General features: G+C 41.8%; 1 protein-coding gene across 1 annotated transcript in view; it reads left to right on the forward strand.

Annotated features, from left to right (window-relative positions):
• Positions 1 to 7547: 7547 nt before the first annotated feature.
• The window catches only part of ptchd4 (patched domain containing 4), a 33133-nt gene continuing 13531 nt past the window's right edge, over positions 7548 to 27149 (forward strand). The window contains exons 1-2 of the mRNA XM_053445744.1: positions 7548 to 7972; positions 17665 to 18161. Coding sequence (XP_053301719.1) covers positions 7548 to 7972; positions 17665 to 18161 — 922 coding nt within the window. The remainder of the gene's footprint in view (positions 7973 to 17664; positions 18162 to 27149) is intronic.

Here is a 27149-nt window from a genome sequence, read left to right on the forward strand (position 1 = left end):
GTTTATTTAGAAAGCAACTGGAGGAAGGTCAAATTACCTCCGTGAGAAGGCACTAGTGCATGATCGGAGGTTTTGAAACTTCTGAAAGTCTCCATACAACAGGGTCTGGACTTTGTCTGGAGTTTGGCTTTCACACACAAAGAACAAAGTGGGAGATAGCGTTGTCCTTCCAAGTTGAGGTCTTTGCCAGCCTCTTCTACATGTATAGCTCTTCTTTTTCATCCTGAGATATTTGTATTCGTTTCAGTTCAGTATGTAGCATGTTAGGAACGTCTTTAGCTCACAATGAATCCTCAAGAAGACTTCCTGCTTCTCTCATGAGTTCATTTGGACTTCATCCAGAGCTTTTACTTGAGGGTTGGCAGGAGAAGGTCCCGTGTCTGCAGTAACTGACTAGGGTATGCTTCGTGTGTGAAAGGCAAACCAAGGAAAAAACCAGGACCCAATGTTCCAAACATTTTTCATGGTTTGTGTCTGAAAACAGTTTACGTCACCAAGCACACGTGTTCAGGACCATCACTCACTTTGAATGTGCAGGTTAATAGTGGCCATAGCTTTTCTTGTCTGTAATCACTCAAACCTGCTTGGTGATTGGACATTGGAGAGCAGACGGATAGCACTTTGCTCACTGTTCAATTTGTAGATTTGCTGTTGTTTGGTTGTTACAGAGCAGGTCCCCACTGCCAATTAAAGAGGACGGACTGACAGATTGGAGTGTGCAATAAAACGGCTGGACATACTGACAGACAGAGGTGATTCATGACGAGCGTGTCTGTGTGTGTCAGCACAGCTCTGACGGGATGAGGTGACAGGCCCTCCTTTCAGGGACTGCCAGTGCAACTGTTTGTGACCTCCAAAGAACAGATGGAGAGGACAATCGGCACTTTGGGTGCATGACATATGCTTTTTATCATGTTGAAAATCCTGTACTGTATTTGCTACCTGCATTTCCCTACCCTCATAAGGACATTGCTCAGTGCCTTCTCTTCCCCCTGCAGGCACAGCGATGTGATGTGAGAGCGTCGGTGAAGCTCAGAGGCCATAAAGATGCTAACTCTGCACAGGGCGTTCTCCATCCCCCACAAAGCAGCGGTTGACTTCCATCAGCTACCTCCTAGTTTTTTCTCTACACCCTTACCCCACTGCTCTGTCTCTGTGGATTAAAAGCCCCTTTCATGTAGGTGAGTGGGGGGGGGGGGGGGGGGCGGACCCAGAAGGGTATCTCTAGCTCTCACTCTCTCCTATATGAAACTTTAAATCGAGTCCTGCAGGGGTTTGTCCATACTGCAGATTTATAAATCATGCTTCTTCAAGTGCAAGCACTATTGCATGTTCATGTTTCCTTCATTAATTATTAAAATCATGCATGTATGTGTCCAGATTTATTCCTGTCTTTCAACTTGGGAAAATAAAGCTGTGGTTTATCAGTTGTAATAAACATGGTCATCAAAACACCACAATATAATCTACTTATCGACTTGTGTCCATTAACTGCTGAGGGAATACATTTTTTTGGCATTTTTGCATGACATCCACTACCAACTATATTTAGAAGCCTCATGTTCACATGTCAGTTATATGTAAGAGCAGAAAACTGTATTTAATGGAAGAGTTAAAGAGTTTAGGAAACAAATCCCAAGCTACCTGAAGTAATGCTCAGACAAAAGCAGAATATAAAAGACTGCTAGCAAACATGAATGTTGTTCGTTTCAATATTTAAAAAAATCTGGTGTTGTGGGAAGTTTTTTCTCCTGCAGAAGAGGACTCCGCTGTGGGTGGACGTGAGTGGCTGGAAATTGTGAAACCTTTACCAAGGTGATTGCACATTGTTTTCAAATTTTGTATAAGTGCAAATCTGCCTATTGTCTATTGACTCACTAATTTGCTAGTCTGTCTTTGAAGATTCTCAGTCATCAAGGTCATGACATTTTCAGAAGTTGTTCAGAGGTTGAATATGGTTGTGCTTCCACAAGCAAGTCCAGCTGCCTACAAATACTAAAATAAAATAATCCTTCATTAATCGCAATCAAGGTAAAAGTTTTAAATTATTGTGATATTGATTTTGAGTCATATTACACAGTCCTAATACAACAGGGTTAGTAAAGGAAACAGCCACTTAAACGTATCAGAATAACATTTACTGAACAATCGATGCCAATGTTTTTTTAATTTTATTTTCCCTTTATTCAAGAGCCCGGTCTTTCAGTTCAAGACAAGAGCAGGAGTTATTGATTTCAAGCCTTCACTAAAAACCCTCAGATGTTTAGCTTTCTTCTCTCCAGCTTCCGTTCTTCTCCTCGTGTTCAATCGGCTCAAGCACAGTGGAAAGACTAATATCAATGAGGACATAAGCTAACTTTTGGCTCTATATACATTTCTTTTATCTTCAAATACATAAGTAATTAGTATCAACCATGGGTCTGCTGTGACTGAGGGTTATATATACAACAAAGCAGTGGAAAATAATGCCTCCATGATTTTAAATGAATCCCAGCACAAAAGCTTACAGAGTCTGTTCCGGACATTTTGTACTGGAGAAACGACAAGGAAAAAAAAGATACCATAAAAATTTACGTTAAGAGTTAGGGATTCTGAGAGTCTGCTCTGGACTGTTGTTAACTGGACAGAGCCAAGCCAGGTCCTTCCTACATTCTGTTCTTTATTCTAAGCTTAGTCAATATAAATCCAGTCTTCAGCTCCATATATAACACACTGACATGAAACTGAGAGGAATTTCATCATTTTTGACTCTTTAAAAATAAAACTAAGCGTATTTGTGTAAAACAATACAAAAATGTGTCCCTAAGATAGCCCCCGAAAAAATTCCTTATTGGCCCTTTATGGTCTTTTTGGGCTTGTAGACAGGAGACTATAGGTAATTACCTTCTTGGAGAGCACAGCGTGATGGCCAGTTAATGACAGCCAATCTGGGTTAAGTGGGCTTACTATGAACAGTAAGGACTCATTAGGGTCTAGTCTGTGGGGAACAGTGGAGTACAAGCCAAATCAATCAGTGACATCCGCTACCCAACCTGCAATTAGCGATCCCAGTAGATTTTTTTCGCCGAGTCAAATTAATAGGCGGATGGGAAAAAAATATTTTTATTAAGATTGCTGGAGAAAGACTAGCCCGAGGCTAAATTTAGCTTAAACTGGTTAAAGAAGTCTTTCACTAAAGATGAATGGTCATTTGAGGAGAAGCTACAGAAGCTACAGTGTTTCTGTTCTTGAGATAATTAAGTAAAGACTGTGTCAAAATGTGCCTTTTAAAAGTTATTAACTGTATCAATCAACCCAGAGAGCAATATGAAAGCACCTGCTATGCACGCCATGCAGCGCTGCAATGGATTCAGCAGGTTGAGATGTGCTGTCATGCAGGAAGAAGGGCACAGTCATCGCCTGTCACTGTTCCCAAATGTTATTGATGGAGCAGAGACAGAAATAGAAACATGGCCTTATGTGCGGGTATTTTTGGGACAGGAGTGACACTGATATTCTTTGTAATGACTGTGAGCTATTTTCAGGAAGCCAGACTTGTTTTCTCTTAATTTCATTGTCAAAAAGATTTACTGATGTTTTGTCTATTAAGTGTAATAAACTAGAAATTTTAAAGGTTCAGCACACGACAACAGTTCGGACTACAACGTTTGAATAGTGGAGAACCCACAACCCAGACTTAGCTGGGTCTTACAAGTTTAAGTCATGTGAATGCTGTTTTTTTTCTACATAATAACTCCAAGCAAACAATGACATTTTATACATGTCTTAGAAACTAGTTTGTAGATTACAGTTTTACTTGAGCCAGCACACAGCTTGACTTTTTCAGTCCTATGAGCATAACTGCCATCATTTGTTTACTCCTACAGCGCAGCCTGAGGCCGTTTTCAATTGTTCAACATTTGTTATTGCAGCATTGCGACAATGGTCTGTTACTGCTCCACTCCAGAGTTTTGTATATGCAGTTAATCTAACAAGGAGAGGTACTTATAAGGTATCCCCCTAGCTCTTGTGAGATCTCAAAATGTTACGTTTTTATAAATATGATGGATAAATAACAGAGCGAAAGACCATAAGTCAGCAGATCTGCAAATGATTTTCTTCAACCCGGAAATCTCAAGTTTCTCTAACGTTTTTAGTTTTACAGTGCAGTAGATAACCTCATTTTTTTTTGGTTTTGCAAGAAACCAGAGCCATAAAAAATGTATGTACACTCTGTGACAACATCCAGTTACATTTAAAATGAAGCTATTATGTGCACAGTGGTTTACACTGGTTGACACAATGCTGTGATCAGGTCGCCACTTGTGACACTCTCCACAGTGACCACAGATTTGGGTTTCAGAAGGGAAGCACTTGGCATCCATTCAGAGGCTAAAGGGAATGTGGTCATTGTGTGGCCTTTAATGAAGTCCTTCCACAGCAGAGGATTTACAGTTCTGGAAAGAGAAAATAATGAGGTTTTTCTCACTAATGAAATCTACAAAGCCTAAAGTCTACTTGCAGATGTGAATCGATGCTTTAGCAATGTGTGACTACATCATAAAATGTCATATTTCAGGGTTTTAAATTGAATGGCTGTATTTAAAGGGATCTTCACTTTAAGGGTAAAGTGTTTAATATAAAAGCAGCTTTAAAATATCTTCTGCCCCATTTCTGCCTCTCCGTGGCACTGAATAGGCTGCGCCAACCATGAGCTCTTTGGTGTTAGATAAAGGACTTTTGTAGAAGGCTACTTCAACTCGACTGATAGCGTGCCACAATAGAAGTCTGTTTATCTAAAGTCCTCAGGAACAGGTCCCTTGTTCCAGTTGAAGAATCAGGTTTTTGAATGCTGGAATTCTTGAAATTTCAAACAATTATAAAAGATAATTTCAAAGAAGGTTAAGAGTGGTGAGTCTCTGCAGTCGTCTAACAACGGAATCCAGGTTGTGTCCTTCTAATCAGCAGGTACGTTCATACTGAGCCTGACAACCAGCGGGAACAAGTAAGAAGAAATATCTCTGCTGCATCCATTGCTCACGAGGTTTGGTTGGCAGACTGGTGAATGAGGTTGAACTCATGCCAAGTTGTTATCGAGGTGCAGAGGTAGTGACTGTGCATGCCCTACTTTTTAATGCCCCTGTTGTTTCTGTGATTGTGAGAGGTGCTGCTTGTACAATCAGACTCTCCCACGCTTACACAGTGAGAAGCCTGTCGTTCAGAGGACTCTTTCATGGCCTCCTTTGAATTCAAACTAGTAAGGGGCTTCACTGATGATTACCATTGTCAACCCAAGAGTATACAAATGGCAACTTCGATATAACAAGCACGAGAGGAATCCTAATTGTGGGCTCTAATGGATTTTTCAGTGAAGAGATGTTCACTAAAAAGGATTTTAGACCAAGACAAGGGTCTGTGAGACTACTCAAGAAGCAGTGAGCAGCTACATGAGTGGGTTGGATGGCTTTAGCAAACGCTGAAGCATCTTATATTGAAAGCACTAATTATTTAAAAGGTTTCCATTTATAGAGTGGATTTAGGGATTGAGAGAAACAAAACATATTTAACCCATTGAAATCTCTCTACAATATGGCACTTTATATCAAAAATTAAAGACCTTTGGATATGTATAAGAAAAACAATTGTCTGAAAATCTGGGTTACAAACTGAGAGTTTGGAGTCTGGGGTGTTTAAAAAAGACGTTACCCATGATGAAACCATGGATGAAACCATTTTTTGAATTGTAGTAACTAGTCAACCAACAAAAAAAAATCAACATTTTTAAACTAATGAAATATAATGAAATTCAGTGAGGCTTTGTGCCACTCATCAGCAACACATGTCATTGAATAATCATGTAATACCAGCATCCTGTTCAGCAGCAGTTTGCTCAGTGCTGCCAATGGTGGCCGGAAACATGTTGATATCATAACTGAATTTGTCTTAGCACTGGCTGCTGAAGCTTTGGTTTCTCCGTAGCTGCACTAACAAACAGATAACTCAAGGTCAGGGAGATGCACCATGTCCGCTGTCCGTTGTCCAGAAGACAGGCCTCTATATAGACGCCTTTCAAATAATGTATAGCAGTTTCACAATGTCAATCACAAATACAAGTTGGGGAGTTGAGTGACAAATAGCCTGGAGGCTCCCATCTTCATTTGTCATCTATGGAAGCACAATAGATGGATAAGTACAAGTATGCCAGCAACTATTTAAAAGAATTGACTTGCCAATCAAGTGAGGTTATAAAGGAGTGTAAATGTGTTTTTTGTTACTTCTAGGACCTTTTCTAGAATTAACTCTGACCTTGTCAGCACCAGTAGACCTAATGGGGACCAAAGCCTGGTCCTAATGAGGCACAATGTCATGATTGAGGTCCTGGTTAAGGTTAGGGGTAAGATTTGAATTGTTGTTTGGTTAAGTTTACCCTTAGATATAAATTGGTCCTGGTAAAGGTTACTGATAAGATGTAAATTGTGGTTAGGTTAAGGATGGTGTCAGCATTGCTATTCATGGTAATATGTATCGTATTTGATCAGATCGCTACATATCTTGACGTCAGATCTTGACCCATTTACTGTGATACATATGGTATATTTGTACTAGCCCTTGCCAATAAGGACGGCTGTGCACGTGTGTGTGTTTGTGTGTGTGTGTGTGTGTGTGTGTGTGTGTGTGTGTGTGTGTGTGTGTGTGTTTGTGTGTTCATCCTGACTTAGACCAGTGAACCCAACATACACATGTGCTCCAGTCACATGTCTGGTCTGTATGAACCACTCAGCAACGTGGGTTTTCCCCATTCATGGTGCCAATCATGACTCATCCCTGCGAGCGCTTGTGGTCCACCAGCAGCATCCCCCTGCAGAAACACTTCACAACTCTCATGTTGACTGTTGCCTCCACTGATCCTAAAATAACCAGGCCCCCCCTCCCACACACACACACACACACACACGCCTCCCCCTCCATCCAGCCTCCTTCCCTCCTCTCAGACCCCCGCACACATGGTTACAGTTAAGTACATAAATCAGGCGCCACCGCCGCCGTTGAGAGCTGTGGAGCCGGCAGACAGCGGAGTGTGAGCGCACATGCACATCACACCGCCACGTACGGCTCGTCGCTGCGGCTGCAGCCGGTGCAGCGAGGGAAGGAGACGCGCGGCTTCCTCCGGCACATGGAGGCGGAATGGCCTGAGAGCAAGACACGGAGGACTCGTCTCGATCTGCCGCTGCACGATGATCTCCTGACTGTCTGCCTTGTCCTTGTGTGTGAGAGTGAGTGAGTGAGTGAGTGTGTGTGTGTGTGTGTGTGTGTGTGTGTGAGAGAGAGAGAGAGTGTGTGTGTGTGTATGCGTGTGTGTGTGTGTGTATGCGCGCGTGTGTGTGTGACAGTCTTGCTCGCGAATTGCTGCAGTGCTGTTTTTCCAGGTGTTGAGGTGCGTGCGTGTGAGTGTGTGTGTGCGTGCGTGCGTGCGCGTGTGTGTGTTTGTGTGCATGGTGCTGATGTTGTAGCCTCGTGTAATTCTCTTACGAATGGGACTAAAGCCGGGGAACGGAGTCTGATGTCACATGTGCTTCATCGGAGGAAACGGGGCATCTGCAAGCGGGATTTTGTGGAGGATGCTGCGGCAAGTGATCCACAGAGGGCTCAAGGCTTCGTTCTACTGGCTGGGCTTATTCGTTAGCAGGCACCCCGTGTTCTTCCTCACCGTCCCCGCGGTCCTCACCATCATTTTCGGATCTACCGTGCTCAGCCGATTCAAGCCGGAGACGGACCTGGAGGTGCTGGTCGCCCCGACGCACAGCCTCGCCAAGATCGAGCGCAGTCTCGCCAACAGCCTGTTCCCGATCGACCAGTCGAAGCACAAGCTGTACTCGGATTTGCACACCCCGGGCAGATATGGCAGGCTGATCCTGCTCGCCAAGTCCGGGGGAAACATCCTGGAGCTGGCCGACCAGGTCCTGCAGGTCCACAAGCAGGTGCTGGATTTACGCTTCAATTACAAGGGGTTCAATTACACGTTCGCCCACCTCTGCGTCCTGAGCCACAGGGACAAGCGCTGCCTGCTGGATGATATCATCACCATATTTGAAGACATCAGGCAGGCTGTGCTCTCCAACAGCACTTTCCACAAGGTGCCCGTGAGCTACCCGAACACCACACTAAAGGTGAGGTTTTATTGGGCACTGCAGCTCCTCTCTAAATGCATGACAGCCAGGCCTGTGTGTGTGTGCGCTCACATTGCCCCGCACCCACTCACCCCACCGTGGCGGTGACAGTGCAGCATGTGAATTGCAGTGGTGGCCCCTTATGAGCTCGCCATCATTTTCTGAATGAACACAGTGTTGGCTCAAGCTGTGGGGCTGTGCACGGCGACATGCAGCAGGCAATGAGGGAACCCTCCACACAGGCAGCCGGTGTGCAGTTCTCAGCCTCCCTCCTTGGTGCAGGTGAATTGATTGGCTGCATACAGCCCCTCACTGCTGTGCTCTGCTCTTCCACACACCCTCCCTCTTTCTCTCTCTCTCTCTCTCTCTCTCACACACACATACATAGGGATATCCTCTCTTTTTTTGATGCAGTGTCTCCCTCTGGCTTTTTCCTGCCTGCACATGCTTTGTAATGACAGGGCTACAGCAGCTGGCATCCCGCTCGCCGGTATCTTCCTCTCTGTGGCCTGGTGGGATCTGACCGCACACATGCAGCTGTATTAGACACAGATGCTCATTCAGTAGCCAAATACACCAATGAATCATGTGCAGATGTGCACTGCAGATTTGTGTCTGATGTGGTGATAGGGAGCCTGTGTAGGGCTTCAAAGTGGAAACACACAATTTAACTGAAGAAAGCTTAGTGTTTCCAAGTGGTGCTGCTGCCGGAAAGAAGACGATCAACTTGACTACGGCTATCAGCCTGGGTTGTTAACCAAAGCAAGACACAACCACAAAATAAAATCACGCTTTGAACAAGATATTGAGAAGTTGTAATCCCAACTGAATGACTGGTTTGAACCCTCTCAAATCCCAGAGATCTCTTCACAGCTAGCACCTGTAGAAATCCTAGAGGGACATCACATCGGTGGGCTGGTGGACCTCCAGTCTCTTTACTAGCCCTCTCTGTGTGGCGTTTTTTCAGTGAACGTGCCCCATGCTTGTTCTGAAACTGGGCTCCCCATGGCTCGCTTTACGTGGAGGTAGCTGCAGGTCCCACAGTAACTTTGGTTTCTCAATACCCAGCACCCTCACCACCCGGTGAATGCTACTCTAAAACAAAAGCACTATCCTCCTCTCGGCCCAATGGCAGATGCCCGTATTTTCTGCAGTAAATCAAGTCTTCATTATCCAGGGAGATTCCGATTCCCGGTGGCTGAGAGGATTGCAAAGTGTGACAGCCTGACTTATAGGGAACCATTTGAAATGTAGATTTGTTAGGCAATCCATGATTCAATAAACATTTACTTTATTGTGATCAATTTAAGCAAACAAAGATTCTATAATCTAATCTACTGCAGAAAGTCTGTTGGGGGTCGGTTTAATTTCAATAAATTAGCCAGCTTTTTGCATTCATATAGATTAAATTGTATCATCCCCACACCACAAGCCAAGTGCAGTGTGAAGGTTATTCTATAGGGAAGGTCACACTATTTGCATGCTGTTTGTTTAACATGAAGGAAGGATGCATTCAAAATGGGACACTGAGAAGCATTAACTCCACTCTACTGTACAGCTGTGCCAGAATGTGGACACACAGGTTACACACAGTCCCTTTAATGATCAGCTTCTTGGACACTAAATTGTGGGGTACATGCCGCTGTACTCTGCTTTTATCTCATAATGTCGGCTCAAACTGTCACGAGCCCATATTCAGCGTATGACAGGCCTGGGATTCAGCATGGCAGGTTGTAACTTCCATTGAGGGCTGCACAGCAGTACGGTCTACCCGTGCAGCATCAGTGTCCGAGTGGAGCACGACGGCCATCCATCATCCTCTTGCCTTATTTTTTTCTATATAAAAACTGGACATTTACGAGATACATGGTTTCGCAGAGGCATTGGCGACAATCGGATTTTATGTCTTCGCTTTGCTGTGGGGTTATAATACACATAAAGCTGCACATGTAGAAATGATCGACTGAGAGTTTAATATACACGAAAAGTGGACATTACTGTCTTTACTACTGGAGAACCAAGCAATTAGAATGAGTAACTACTCTATCACAAACACATCTCATATCCCATCTCAAGGATCATGAGAGTGTGGTCCTTTACAGTATGCAGTAATAATTCTTCCTTAAATGACTCATTTTTACCTGTAAATGTCTCACCTTGTCATCTGGCCTTCGGATTGGTAAAGATTCATTACACCTCAAAATACGACAGAATGCCCTCTCTCACTCTGACACCCCTGCTGCTGTCCCAGTGCAGCTGAGCGTCCCTCAACCTCTTACTGTCTAATTTGCAAATGGAAAGCAAAGCAGGGGCGAGTCATATCCTGTGCACACCGTAATCAATACCATTTAAAAAAAAGACGTCATCATGATGTCATTGTGAAATGGCAGTGGGACATTAGTGGGGTCACAATTTTACCAGATAATCAAATCTTTTTTTGATCAATAGAAGTTTGAGCTTGTGTTTGTAGTCCATTTATGAACTATGCATGATAAATGTATTTAAACTTTATTATGATTTCTTTTTGACGTCATTTCTCATATGACATCATCCCTCCATCCATTATGTACACCGCTCATCCTTTAAAGGTTGTCAGGGGAGTTGGAGCCAATCCAAGGTGACATTACTTGTGAAGGGGGGGGTGGCACCCTGGACAGGTCGCTAGTGTATCGCAGGGTTTATAGAGCCAAACAAATATTCCCACTCTCATTCACAACTATAATGTCTTATGATGGGGAATAGTTTTCTGTACAATGTGAGATTTCGATTGTTTTGTTGACCTTTGTCCAATCTGCTCCCAAAGTTTGTGGATAATCTCTCCATACAGGTTTTTTTCGTCATTATGTGCACAAACATATACACACACACACACACATGCACAGTAAAAAAAAAGTTCTTGCTGTATAAAACCGCCATCATTAGAAATACTGTTTTTTGCCTTAGCCAAATGACGATCAGCTCTACTGTAAGTTGCGGCGACAGAAGCTTCAGAGCCTCTTAAATACTGCGTTTATTCCTTTTTAATATCTGTTGATATCTGGAACTAATATTTTTACATTTAGAATCATCTATCAAATGACACTTTGAAAACACTGTGACATGTGTAAAAGGGGCTGTCAAACCAATAGAGATTCATCATGGATTCTCCTCTGCTCAGCTTTGCAGCAGCCTTATAGTGAGCTTCAGCTCTTTAGTTAACTGTCCCTTCTATAAATGAAGGTTGTTTTGGTTCACTGCCACCACCTTGAAAAAGCGGTTTCAGGCTGCTGCAATAGGTACATACATTCAAGTTCAATGAAAGCTGTTTATGAAACTTGATTCTGCTGCTTTCAAATGAGCGAAAAGAGTTAGAAACAGATTTCTTTCTTGTGATGTGACTGAATGTCAGCACTTTATTATTCTACAGTCAAATCGTCTCATCAAAGAAATGTGTCCCTTGTATCCTGTAGTCCAGCTATTCTTTACCCCTGCTAACTTGAGCCTACTTGATGTAAAACGATTCAGAAGTTTTTCTTTCTCATTACACAAAATGTATTCATACGGGCACAGACACTTGCACATTAGCAGCAGGTTCTCTGCAACATGAAGGATGTTTAATTCTCCCTTGAAGGCTGCTGTGACCTCTTTCCTCTCCAGCTCTCCTCCCTCTGTATCAGGCTTGCTGCACTCTCCATGTTCCTGAATCCTCTTCCTCTCTGTCGGCCTGTCCGACAAGCTGTCTGGGCTTATTCATTTGCCGGACTTCTTATACCTCATCCTGCTCTTTGAAGTCGCAACCAGGGTTTATTACTGTGCTTACTTTACAGACGTAGTATTTGTAAAAAAAGAAAGAAAAATAAAGGCCTACTTTTTGCTGAGCTGAGCTTTTTTCCTAGGAGAAAATTCCTAAAATATATATGCTTTGTTTCGCCCTGTCTCCTGTATTTCCAGTTGTGTAATCTTCTAAAGCTGTCAGGTGTCTCAAGAATATAAATAGATTAAAGAATGCTATAAAAAACATACAGCAATTGGAAATTAATTCCTTAACTATAGCCATCAGGACTCACAGACACAAACTACAGTTCAATGGTTAGCACAGTCACCTCACAACAAGAAGAGTCCTGGGGTTTTCTGAATTTTCTCACCATGTGTGTACTTTTTCACACAGTCCAAACACTGCACACACCGAGTGTCAGCGCCAGTTTCCTCCAAGTACTCCGGCTTCCTCACACAGATGAGCATGTAGTCGTCTTGTATTATAAAAACGTTTTGTTGCCCTCATCCAAACCAAGCCATCATTTGTAACAATTTGAGCCACGGACAAACTCATTACCTTTAAGGGGTTCTGATATTATACTGGTCTGTTTTTCAAAAACTCTGTTTCTCAGTGTGTATATGTAAGAACTGAGCATTTGGGAAACAATGACATTACAGTTCACTTTGTGAAGGCCCACCACCATTACTGTTGCTTTGTGTGATGAGCATGTGTCAGACACAATAAAAACAATGGCGGCCATATGCAGGTTTATGTTTGGTGAGCATCACATAGGTCTCATTACAAGTTGCAGCAAACTACCAGCATTCAAGCGCGTTTGCAATGTCATGATAATGAGATTATTAAGTTGTTATCTCGACGTAGATACTGGGCCTCCACAGGCCTCAGCCTCCACAGTGATTGGTCTGGTAGTCAAAATGGATTTATTTAAAAACACACGTGTGCCATTTCTGAATTACATTTATCCATACACCAATAATAATGTGTCTGACAAGCGCTAAATCCTGGATACATACATGAGAGGACGGTGAAATAGAGTGCTGGATTGAATTAAGTTATTTAATAGTTTGGGTTATATGCTGCATGGCAATGTCAAGCTAAGATCAATGTTTGTTTTACACCCCCCATTGTATTTAATAAATCATAAAACTAAAGGTGAAAGCAGCAGTTGTGTGAAGCTGCAGGAAAACCGCTGATATGCAGAGGATATGATCCATGGCACTTTAAATCCTGCAGGAGAGCCGATGTGATCTGAGGATGGGAGGGGAGACAAGGCACGAGACTTGGCTGATAAGGTTACATATGTGTGTGTGTGTCAATAATTGGCTGGCCCCAGGGTGCGTTTGCTAACTCTGCAATAAGAAACAATCAATAGTGTCCTCAGATGTCTCCTCAAACTAGATTAAAGCCCCAATCAAGTATTTCATTATTAAGTGCTTTAATAGATAGCAGGTCTGGGTGATATTATTGAAATCAATACTAGGATATTCACATGAATGAATTTTCTTTGGCCATCGGTGGGTCATAAACTTAACTTTTCTTGTACTTATATTCCTTCAGCCTCAGGGTTTCTATATATCTTTTGCTAATTAAATTTTTTGGAGCAGATCTGATTAAGGGAAGACATTCAGGAATTTTATTTCACGCATTTTCACAATATCAGAAAATGTGTCTATTTGTGAAACCTTTTTGTTAAATTTCAACCAAGAATGCAGACGTTTTAAAGAAAAAACAAAAGATGACTGCTTCCTGTATCTTGAATGCACTTGGTGTGTAGGTTGTGCTTGTCCTCAGGAATTAATACGATGGGCACACAAGATGCATTACATTACCCACATAAAGGTCAGGGCAGACGCAAGTCCTTGACAGGGTCAGTGACAGAAAGGGTTCACAGTTTTGAAGACAATCCGTGTGACCAGGTCCAGAGTTACCTACATTTGTCTGATGTGTTATTGACAACGTGCAGTCACAAACCCCTGTTCAAACCATTTTGTCCGGAAGTGGCAGAAAGATCGGTCTGAATCATAGATTATCGTGCAGAGTGCTCTACAATCTTTAGTCAGAGTTCTGTGGTTAGCCTCCAGTAATTTGTGTAGTTCCTAAGCAAGTGCAATAACGTTCGCGATGCAGTCGGTAGCAAACATCAACTATACTTAGGGGGCCGATATCTAGGAGTGTATGCAGTGAAGTGCTGCATTTTTAAATGTATTGAGATTTTCAAATATAAGCGTGCTAACATGCTACATTACAATTCAAACCTGCTGAACAGTGGCATGCTAACATTGTAAATGGGGGCATGTTGTGTGCTCACAATTCTATTACATTTTATTGGAATGTATTTCCAAGTATAAAAGTGCTGCTAAATAAAACGTATAGTGGTGTCTGTGGCCTCATGCGTCGTTTTCCCTCCTCTGCTTTGTTAATGTATGAAAGGAGGATGCACTGGACACGGTTGAATTGTCTCATCATGAGCCAAATAAACATCAGTTTCTCAGGGTCAGCCATGTTTGTTTTTTGTTCAAAGCCTTGCCATCACCGTGTATTGGAACATCGGTACAGCTGACACCCAAGTTGTCTGGAACGCAGCATTTGACCTGCAGAACATGAGTAGCTCCTTTAATAAAAGGCTGTTGATAAACCAAAATATCAATTAGGTCGCCCTTGACAAACCGTAAGAGTATATTAGCATTCTTGATTTGATGAGTTTTTATACATTTTTTATTTGATTTGTTAGAAAATTTGAGAGGCGGTGGTCTAGTGGCAGAAACTTGGACTATGGGCAGAGAAGGTCTCTGGTTCGTCTCTGGTTCGACTCCACGGAGAGACAGCAAAAGACGAACCTGGATTGATCTGTCCAAAAATCCAAGAGTCTCCCTACCCTGTCTAGTGCCCCTGAGCAAGGCACCTTACTCCCCCAACATCTGCTCCCCGAGCGCTGTACATGGTCGCTCACTGCTCTGTGTGTCCTGCACCAGATGGGTCAAAAGCAGAGATTCAATTTCCCTACCTACATGAGTGTGCCTTTGCATGTCTGTGCATGTGTTTGGGACGAATAAATGCATCTTAATCTTAATCTTAAAAGCCTTGAAGCACCTCTCCCACCAGTCACATGCGTCTTTTGTCAGGAAGCTCTAGAGATGTCCCCCCTTTTCACATATCCTTCAGGTCCTCACAGATATGGCATTGAGACACATACACACACACACACACACACACACTCGCATACACACGCTTTGTGTGTGATGGCAAATCCCCACCTACTCCCACTCTGTCACTCTTTCTCTAGCACACACACACAGCGGTAGTCACGAAGATGAACAAGAGGAGAGAACAAACCTCAAGCACTTTCAAAACCTGAAGTGAACAGACATTTTCCAGATGATTTGGATATTGTTGCCCTTATAATGTTGCATTATTCACTATGTTACAGCTGGTTACATGTTGGTATGTGTTCCAGCCCTTTGTACACACTCAAAGCATCTAATGGCTCAGTGTTGAATACAAACGTTTCTAGATTAGCTTGTTGTGGGTATTGAGGTTCATATGAAATGCTGGAGGATGGATAGTCAGTGTGGTGATAAATCGCAGCTTTGTGCAATTTCATAATTGAAATTAGTGAGTTCCCTTCGCATTACACATTTGAAGCACTGACTGGAATTGATTCAGAGTAACAATGACTCACAAATATCATTTTATATGTAATGTAATAAATCAGTAGTCAGTTGTACGTTTTCAGACTACAACAGGAAACCTGGCTGTTGGCCTATTGATGGAAACAGTAATGTACCTTGAAGGTGCAGTGTCCACCATAACTGATTCATCCTGCTGCCCACGTCATGCCAGGGCACGGCCGTTTTAAAGTAAATTACCACCAGAAAGTACAGCAAACAATCACAGGGATTTATTTAGCCAGTAGCATGAGATTTAAATCGAGCTCCCTGCTGTGAAACAGCAAACTGTGTCTGTTTGACTGTGGCTGGATTATTATGTTCATAAGATTATATCTGCAATAAGCTGCAAATTAAAGTTGACATTGTTCCAGCAACAAAACAGTGTCATGTAGGGGTTCGAATTCACATTACAATGTTGTGTGTGTATGTGTGTATGAATGTGCATGTGTGTTTGTTAATGATTGCATCAGCGCATTCGTCATTAATGATCAAGTGGAGTTTTGAATGTGTGTCGCACCTTGCTGGGCGCCAAATCTTTACAATTGAAAACTCAAACTCAACTCCATGAATCAGGATCAAGTGGACTGCAGCGGATATCTAGCTAGCAGTACCAGCCTTTGAAGCAGTTTTATGTCATATTCAGTAATTGTATATATAGATGTCATTTTGAAACGTTTGAATGTTATTAAGACTTGATATTTTACTAAGTAACTGCAGTCATTTTGTATTGCTTTATATCAGATTGGATTATGATTTTGTATTATCATCACATATGTTAATAAGCAGAGTACTTATCCACTAAAATATCTCAACATACACATTTGAATATTAATAACTATATGTACAAAGGAATTTCATTTATATAATTTTATTTTCTGTTGATTCATTGTTAGACTCTAACTTCCTGAGCCATCATTCATAAACTACTAAACCATTGTCACATTTATGTTGTGGTTGCCATGTAATCAATCATGCTGGATAATGTTCAGTGGTATATTTTTGGCTTGGGCGGATGAAGCTGTCGCACAATATTGATTGGATTCACATCCACATTCCAGTCTGTTGTAAACCTTCATCAATGGAGGAGGGATAGTTACGTTTTAAAGAATCTGCTTGTGGAATTTTGACCCGAGGCTAGACTAAACGTTAGACTTACCATTTAGAATTTAACTTCAAGATCAGATATCATTGTGGAGAACATGTATAATGTCTGTGACCATTTTGATATGTGCAGTATATATGTATTTCTGCATAATAAAAACAAATTCCAGTTGCTCTTACAAATTAGTTACATAAAAGCATTACTTTCCCTCAGACATTATTTTTCTCTGTAGTCTTGTTCCCTTCAGAAGTTCAATCATTGTAACTGGTGAAAACTATTCATAAGTTGAATGTAAAATGTATTCACCTTAGTTGAAGAAGCTGCACCACCGCTCCTGCACATAGAGCTGTTCAGTAGAGCTTGACTCCGAACGCAGAACCCACATCAGTTGGCTTTGCTGTTGTCGTGAACAATCTGTTGTCGTGATTGACATTGTCACTTGCGTAGATGAGTCTTAGCCACCACTGCTATAGAGTGCTGTTGCCTGTTTATTATCATTGAAATTATCATGTGTCTAAATCAGACCTTATTCAATACTTGGGTCCTTGACAGCACACATTCAAACTGTGAAGCTGATGACATGAATGGTTATGTACAGTATGTTCAGCATACACACAGACAGGGATTTCTGGATTTATTATTGATTTAAGACTTGCTGTGGCGCTTCACATCAACCTGTGCTATTTATCACCTGCTTTGTCCACCGCTAGATTAGGAGTTCAACTTGGTGAGTCAACATGAAAGCAAATAAGGATTGAGATCTACCTCTGCACTGCTCTCTGTAGACTAGAGGTTTCTAGCATCTTGCACAGCTGATCACTGATGTCCAAGAGTCCAAGTGTTTGCTCCCTGTTATCATCAGCAACATAACTGTGTATATATCACAGGGGCCATAGTAAAGTATAGTATTAAACTAAAAAGCTATAATAATGTATTTTTATGAGTATTGTTTCATCAGAGCTAATGTCAGATATCTGTACATCCCCTGCAGGATGGCCGCGTGTCCTTCATCGGCCACCAGTTGGGCGGCGTGTCCTATTCGGCAAACAGCCGGGACCAGCAGGTCAAGTTCGCCCGTGCAGTTCAAATCACCTACTACCTCCGCAACCACGGACCTGTGGTGCAGGATGCCATTGCCGAGCGCTGGGAGAACGAGTTTGGTGCCTTGGTCAACCGGCTGTCCACGGCCGAGGCTCCCCACGCCTCCGACCAACTCCACATCCAGTCGCTCACCTCCTTCAGCCTGTGGCGGGACTTCCACCAGACGGGCGTGCTGGCAAAGGGGGAGGTGCTGGTCAGCCTGGTGTTGGTACTCCTGGCCGCCACCATCTCCAGCTCCATGAGGGACTGCCTGAGGGGGAAGCCGTTCCTGGGCCTCCTCGGCGTAATGACCATATGCATCGCCAACGTGACGGCCGCAGGGATCTTCTTTATATCAGACGGGAAGTTCAACTCTACGCTGCTGGGGATCCCGTTCTTTGCCATGGGTGAGTGGGAGCGTGCAGCGTGACTGAGACCGACTGTGTGTCTTGTATCTGTGTGTATATGAGTGTGTGCATGTGGTTAGTTAAAGGGCTTATCAGGGTTTGACACTCACAGACGGTTGATTGGGGAAGGGATTAGCAGAATTGTGTTGGGCTTTTCCTTGGAGGGGGCCCCGAATGTTCATTGTTATCGGTATGTGGCATGTGTGTTTCCCTGTGTGTGCTAGCAGACGAGGTTGCGCGGCACATTCTTTTCTTAGGCAGTCTTACATGTCTGTGTGTGTAACTTTCGCATTGAAGACACAGCCCCTCAGTTGTAGTGCAGGTTTTTCATTATTGCCCTGAGCCTCAGGTGATATCCCGCCAATCAATGAGAAGCAACACACAACTCAGAATCCAAGAAAGCCTGATAATCAAATTACGAAAACACTTGATTTCATATTTGAACTTTGTAAGTCACATTTAGGTGGTGTCAGTGAACCATGATATGTAAAGGTAGAATTTAATTGCAGTGGATGCTGTAAATAAGGCAAGTGGGATCATAATAAACATAGAGCTGATGAAAAATGCAAAAAGAGAAAAGGGTGTCTTTTGAGGAAGACTCTGCTGTAAATCAAAAGCCTGCACAGTCTGATATGTAATGGACAGTATGTTCAAAAGTCTACGATGGCATCAGGGCTCTATGCACAATCTTAGAAATACAGAGGCCATACCATTAAGTCCTCCTCCATCCCCTCTAACAAAGGAGATGGATGTTTCTTTGACCCTATCTTATTAGGTGACTGTGCAGTTTACTACACATATTTAAATATGCTCAAAATATTTCTTCCAGAATTTACATAATTGCGAAAAAACAATCACAATTCAACGTCATGTAATCAAGAGTCACACATCTTCCACAAGAACAAAAAATGGATTTTGACTTTAAAAAAAAAGAAGCTGAATCAACTTAACTACAAACCTCAATATTTGCCCCATATGATGAAATCCCAGATAAATTATCGATATATTAAGAGATCAAGGTGGTGACTCACTGGCCAGTAAGCACAAGAAAGTAAACAGAAATTAAATGTTTTGGCAAATACCATTTACTCTCAATGGGAGAGTTTGTATATCGCCATTATTCACGTTTAGCTGCAGGAGACAACATATTTTTCTATTGCTATTGAGCTACAATTTCATTATAAACTTTTAGTATAATGTAAGTTAAGTGATCTGAGGGCAAACATTTCGTCAAGGCTCCGTTTCCATCCTTTAGCTAATCTTGCCCTGTGGCCCGAGACAAGAGATGTTGACCAATCACTGGGCAGTTCAGGGAGAGCTGCGTCCGACGTCCCTTCGAGGAAAAGCCTGTCCTGAATCAATGGCAGTAAATCCTTACGGAAAGGTTGCTACTCCAGCATCGGCATCAGCTGCCAAAGCAACCTGCAAAAAAAATGACTGAATCGTCAAAAAGATACCCAACATTAAGTCGGACAATAAACATAATAAGTCAAACGTGGACATCTGTCACGTGTGTGTACGAGATCTGTGCATCTGCTCGTCTGGTGTAAGGGATTCAGGTCAGAACGCCTCTATGCTAAAACGTCAGTATTGAACGTCCTAGGGATGAGATTTAACAATCAACTATATTCCCTAGCATTACCTCCTACTGCAGCTTTAATAACACAATATAAATTCACAGTGCAGTGCAGTGTAATATATAATGTTTGTTCTATCATTTTGTGCATTTTTTGTTATCTCTTCCCCTTTTCATTTTTATCTCTCTCCTCACGTCTTCAGTTATACTATATTTACACTATATCTTGCCTCTCCTCACTGTGCATTCCTAAGGTCACTGGATCCCCTGGGCTCTGGTATGGCTCTGCTGCAGGCCAACAGATATAAGGGAAGTTTAAGTAATGTTCAGAAGCAGGAGGCTGGATCCACTGTGACCTATAAAGGCAGCAGAGGGGATGAGAGGGGAGGAGAGGCGAGGAGAGGGCGATAAAGGTGCCGCGCTGAGAGAGGATAAGAAGGAAAGTCAAGGAGAAAGCAGCAAAGAAAAAAACAGCTTGTGATGGATAGAAAAAGGAGAAGGGCGAGGGAACAGACAGAGACAGAGGTAGAGGCAGAAAGTCACATCCAGAAGGAGGAGGTGGAGAAGGGCAAAGAGACGGAGAGGACTTGATTAAGTCTGTAATTTCATGTGACAGGACCTGAGAGGCAGCAGATGTCCACCCTCCTCTTGGGAGGTCCCGACAGAGACACACCCCTATCACTTTATCACCGCCACATCAGGGCAAACTCTGAGGACGGAAATGGATACTGATGCCCAATCTGTCAGTGAGGTGCCCCCTGTTGAGAGGTCATCACTGTTCAAAGCTCTCTCTGGATGCTTTAATTCAAATAGCAACTTGTAGTTTGATTCACTGACTGGATTATTTCAGGGCCTGGACAGTTGTCTTCATCAGTTAGTAATGTTTGAGTACCTTTCAACATCCTGGCTTTAATGTGGTTTGAGCCCAGGATGATGTTATTGTCTTCCTGCAGCCTGTTCAAGTCCAGGCTGTCAGGAAAGAGTAATAGGGCCACACGGTCAAAGGTCAAAGTCACGTGTAAAGTCACAAAATCACAAGGATAAAGTCATAATAATAAGAGAAAAAAGTTGCATATTTATGTGAGTAAAGTCGCAATATCACGAGAATAAAACCGTAATCTTAGGCTTCGTGTGATGTGTGAAAGGGACAGAGGATCAGTCTGTCGTCTGCATTAAAATGAGCAATGTGAAGCATTGTTATTAAGTTATACTTTAGTAGAGGGCTCACAAATATCCAAATACTGATACAACTCTGCAATGTTATTTTCAGCTAATGAGTTAGCCTGCAGCTGCTGCTGGCCACATGCTAACAAACATCTTTGCTGAAGCTGAGGTACAGTCTGCACAGTCCCATGATTCATTCATGGCGCTGATATACACCATAGACCTAATTATCTGATCTGAATTTAGTCCCATGGCTTCTTAGTTTGTTCTTGTGCCCTTCATCTCCTCTGTGGAGACAACAGAAACACTTGGGATCCCAGGGTACGATTTAAAAACCCTATGTATAGAATAGTCATTAGCACAGAATCTGAAATTATACCGATGGTGCAGGTTTTCCATGTAGACACAAATGGACATTTCATTGTTCTTCGCCACGGTTTCTTTTTAATACTACAGCAAAAGCGCTAAAAAACGAAGCTTGTAGCAATGTGTGTTTGTGGCAACCGATGTGGGCCGAGTCTTCAATAGTGCCATGGTTTTCTCAGAGTGTGAAAGTAATGAATTTGTGGACTTGGGCAGTTTCAATGTCTGCTCAAAGCATGGCAGTTACAGATCAGTAATGATACCACAACATGAGCCAGTTTTATTTTATGATTCTTCTTTTAGTGCTGTTTGGGCTAAGTGTGATAGATTTAGAGATTTAGCTGTATCTTCATGACCAGAAAGTTGGTATTAAGGGACTAGGTGAAGTATGTTGTCAGTGACGTGAACACCTTGGAATTTAAAGCTGGCTTTTAGACTAAGTGTGTGAAAAGAGCAAGGCTTAGAGCTCCATTTCCAGGACACTTAACCTACTCCATTAAAGTGCATCAAGCACTATAAGAAATGAGTAATTCAAATAATTTTCATATTATTTCATCATGATGCCATTAAATTGTATTTGCTACAATATTTTGCTGTATTTTATTTTACTTTACAAAGGGACATACTTCCCCATACGTATTACACACAAACACATGAAAGTGGATGTCAATAGACTTTCGTGAAAGTATATTTCAGAAGCACGGATCACAAAAATATGTATTTGTCCCTGCAGTAAACTTGGCTCCATCACATTGAAGTAGAAAAAGGTGTTACACAACCAAAACCATCCATTCCTAAAGCTCTCCATCTGTCAGGCCTGTGGTGTGAGGTGGCCAAATGACGGCCATGTCTGAGAGACAGCTCACCGTCCAATAGGTGTGTGTCTCTGGGCACTTCAAGCTGAAACACTGTTCTGTCTGACAGGATGGAAGTTAAACTCTGACATAAATGGCACATATGTGTGTTGAGACACCGCTCAGCACTGTGTGGTGTCGTGTTTACAGCATCATGCTGCTTGGAAGCTTTTCTTAGCAGTCAGGACTTGCACACTGGTCTATAGTTAGATAACAGGGGGGAAAAAAACTGTCAAGACACTTGGTATAATAGGCAAGTCTATAGGGGATATTGGTATGTCAAGTTATGCTAAAGCAAATTAGTAAACAAGAGGTTAAAACTGATTTTACGCAATACAAATGTTAAAACAGAAAACAAACAGGCACTTAAAACATTTCTATAGAGTCCAGTAGAGAGACAGAATCATATGAATGCCTACAGGTTTGTTTTTAATTGGATTTTGAACAATATCACAGAATCAGTAAACCACAACTTTGGTGCTTTTGTCTCAAAAGCCCAGTCACGACAAGGGTGGAGTACATCTCTCAGATATGTGGGTGCCTGATGGTGCAGTGATCAGTTTATAATAATGAGAATTTTCTACTGAATTCTGTAAGTGACACAGAGCCAGTGAAGGTAACTAAGGATGGGTGTTATGGAACCATCTGTTTGACCTAGTAAGAAGTCTAGCGGCCGGATTTTTGATTGCTTGTAGATGACTGATTTGTTTAAAAAGTAAAGACCACCACAGTAGTGAATAGGGGAGGAAACGTGAAATAGCATCTCTTATTTGCTATTTGAATGTATTTACTAATATATATATATGATATTCCTAAAATAGAAGAAACAAGATTTAGATAGCTGCTCTATGTGTGTGTATAATATAACCCCTAAATTAGGTAGACTAGAGCGGGAGGCTGAGGAAAGAAACCTTAAACTTTGTTTGATTGGAGGGACAACCTCATATTGGGCAACAATCAGATCGTCTTTTCTGTGTTTAGAGTTAGCAGTGGTCCAATCTCTGATAGCTGAAGCTTAGACAACCTAAATGTCTTGCTAGGATTGATAGAGAATTTTGGTTGGTTTTCATCTGCGAAACGAAAATATACATTCTTAATGATTTCTCATGATCTCACTCAAGGGCATCAAATACAGTGAGAATAACAGGAGACCCAGAACGGAACCATGTTAGTTTGAACGTGGACAATTATAATTTAAATCAAAAATGATCTGATCAGAGATTATGAATCTGAGTAGACATTTGGTGAACAGTTGGTGGCGCTACAGACGCATTGTGATTGCTACAGATATGAGGTTTGATTGTCAGCCATACGAGGCACATAACCATAGAGCTGTCACTTCAATGTAACGGCAAAACAATAAACAAAATTATCTTTTCAGATTTGTGACAAAGTTTGATGGTATCCAATATTCAAGAGAGAATTTTCCTCTCTCCAAACTTAATTTGGCTTGTCAAATGTAAAGCTACGTCATGGTTTCCCTTCATCTCTCACAATTTATTAGAACTAATCCATTATTCTCTCTGAACAATCCAGCTGATGTCATCTCTGGCCTTTGAATCATGTAGCGGAAGAAAACCCGGCACGGAGCAGGTACCATCACATGGCGGCAGACCTTTGTTTAATATGGACCAGCTTCCTCTCCTGCAATTCTCCCCCGCGTCTATCTGCCGTGTCATCTTCGAGCCGGCCAATTACTGCTGAGCTGAGCTTGTCACTTTGTTCTCTCTCTGGATATGTGACGGCTGTTAGAAGTGCGAAAACAGGCAGGCAGAGGAGGAGAGGAAAGAAAGCAGAGGAGGGCTCATGAAACATACATGCTGTGTCTTCCCAGAGGAAGTGATGCCTCTGACAGGGCCTAAATAAACTCAGGTATATTGACCTTCCCAAACTCTATTTTATTTACTCAACGCAACATGCAGCTACCGTACATCCTACAGGGGCAAGATGGAACTCTGTAGTGCAGAGGTGTACATTTTTTTTCACCCTAGCCATATTTGACTCATAGTGAGAAAATAAAATTCCTTGAAGGGCTGCCTTGCACAAAATGTGTGCAGGTGTTTTGTTTTCGGCAGAAAGTCAAACTACAAAAGCCTTCAGCAGTCAACTGTGCTCACAGCAGCATCAAGGTTATGTGCCATGGATGTAAACGGATTTCATCACCTAAGATAGTGGTGATGTAAGTGTGCAGATTCCTTTAACAACCTTAGGGGGCTCACATTGTACATATATTCTGAACTTAAGATCCATTTATTTAACGTAGCTGTGAGTTCCAATGCCAAAGAAGACCTTAGGATAAGATCAAAAGCTCCAAAAAAGGTAATTTTGTGGCTCTTGCATTTTCCTTGTTCATTGTTCTGTGCTGCTTCTTTTTGTTTTATATTTTCCACCACAAGCACCAATAGTGATATTTCTTAATATATTATCAATAAGCTGATATTGGCCCCAGCCAAACCTCATCCGTGCTTTATTCATGTTATATGTTATGGTGCTACATGTGAAAAAAAAACATCAAGGCCATTTTTTTGCTGTGAAACTTTACTAGTCTTCATATACTTAATAAAGAGTAATCTGTATTTGGTGGTAGGTAAATCAGGTGATTAAGTTAGAAAGCACTGTCGGGTATAAAGCGATATGCATAAAACTTGCTGAGTATATTCAGCAGCTCTAGATTTGAGCTGTGATACATTTTGGATATTAGTTTTTTATCTCCCCAGTTCCCAGGACTGTTTTTGCCTGAGGCGCTCCATCAAATTTTTAGCAACTATCATCTGCTCACTGATGATATATGGACCTTCTTGTCTCTTATATTAAAGTAGAGAATACTTCTCTATAAGTATTCCTATAATATTTCTTTAAGTTATACTTTTTTGTTCACATATCAGCCTGGAAAAGTGATTGGTATATTTATCCAAATGGCAGTTAACATGAAAAATATATAGCGCTTTGTTGACCTGAATTAATAATAATTTTCAGGTTAAATCTCTGGCAAAGGTTTGATTGGTTGTTAGAGGAAGGGTCATCAAAGGCAATCTGCCTCATCAATCTGAACTTGTGATGCCCTCATACCTCTTTCTGAACACCGATGTTTTTTACACACTGACATTTTTTTAACCTGTGAGGGCAAAATAGATGGTGACACTCAACATTCGTGCACAGTGACCGTCACTGCTGTCGGTGAAAATGCCCTACGGGAATTCCTGCCTGTTTCACAAAGCAGCACTGGGAGAGTGAAGATCGATCCAGGGATGTTATTGCCGTGAGTGGCTCTGGGAGGAAGGAGGTATGACAGCTTCAGCGTCGTTATTTAGTGCATCTGGGAGGAATAATAAACCAGGTACATTAATTAATATAGCTCCATAATGACATTAAGTACCAAATGGTAAAAATGTGATGTTTCTGAAAAGAAAGTGATCAGAATATGCCTAATGTTTCCATCAGACACTGAATGTTGCTGTGGGCAAGAGGAAGACCGATTTTTTGATGGGTGCTAGAATTATTTCTGACTTCATGGTTAGTGTCATGTTCAAATTGTATTAAGCTTTTCCAAACATGTCTTCCCTTCTCAATTCATAATGATATAATCAGTGTTCACTAGTCTGTGTCCACTCTTTAATTGAAGACTGAAATGTGAACTTTGCTGTATTTGTAGTACAAAGAAACTCTGCTTCTTGCCGGTAAAACTGAGCGTTGTATCAGGGAGGAAAAGGTTAAGTTGAATTAACTGTGACTGGGGAGGGATGTAGCTGTCACAGTCACACATGATGATCGGGAAACCTAAACCCAGGAGGATCATTGGTTTCCTAGACAGAGGTTGTAGAATCTGTTGCCTCTTACTTTGTATTTTTTCTGACAAAATAAGGCAATTAGAAATGTTTTGTTTTTACTGATGCAAGAGGATGATACATATTGATGCTTTGAGCTTAACACTAACTCATCTTATTTGTGTTACCATGTTAATAATCTGACTTATTTAAGAAAGATATTCATCCTTGTGAGGTGATCAAAGTTGATATTCTGATATTGTTTAAACTGTAGCAGGTCAGAGACGTTTGCTGTGTCAGTGTTTGTGTGTGTGTGTGTGTGTATGCCCAAAGGATTGACATCCTGAATTTGGTCAAATGAATAAGAATTATATTAAGAATAAAAAGCATGATACTTGCATTGCTCAACATTATTTCTGCATTTGCAATTAGAATAACATATATATTGTTGTTATGCAGGACCTTTTGAGGTTTACTTTGATCGCAATATATTCCCCAACTTGTGATACTTAAAAAAATAAATAAAAAGGACACGAATTCTCAGAAGATGTCTTCAGACAAAGCTCAAGCTCTGGCTCCAGCAGCAGCTACACAAATAAGCAGAACAACACATGATATTCTGTTTACAGCGTCATTTGTCAGCCTGTTTGCATCACAGGCGAGTCATTTGTATTCCCCACTGCCACATTACTGCCACCAACCTTGAAGTAGTTGACTGAACCATAGTGTCTCAGTGTGTGCTTCTTTGAAGGTTTACTCCCATACTTCATACCTTATGATTATGGGGAGAGGCTTAATAATCAGTTTATTTGGGATGTGTGATATTTGCCATAACCGTTTTGAGGTAAGAGAAAGAAAGCAATCAATGGAATCCATGTATGTGTGTGACAGCTTAGGTGTTGTGTGTGTGTGTGTGTGTGTGTGTGTGTGTGTGTGTGTGTGTGTGTGTGTGTGTGTGTGTGTGTGTGTGTGTGTGTGTGTGTGTGAAAGATTCAGGTATTACCCATATTGTCGGGACCTAAATCTGTTAACACACTCACGTTATGGGGACTTGTCTTTCTTATGAGGACACAAATCAAGTCCCCATAAGCCAACATACATTTTAAGATGAAGACATGTTTTAGGTTTGGTTTAGAGTTAGGCAATCTAGTTAAGGTTAGAGTGAGTCTCCAGGAAATCAATGTAAGTAAATGTAATGTCCTCAAAACTCATGACTGTGTTTGTGTGTGTGTGTGTGTGTGTGTATAGTACATGTGTCATATGTGGC

This window comes from Pleuronectes platessa, chromosome 17 (genome assembly GCF_947347685.1).
Source record: "Pleuronectes platessa chromosome 17, fPlePla1.1, whole genome shotgun sequence".
In the NCBI taxonomy this organism is placed as follows: Eukaryota; Metazoa; Chordata; class Actinopteri; order Pleuronectiformes; family Pleuronectidae; genus Pleuronectes; species Pleuronectes platessa.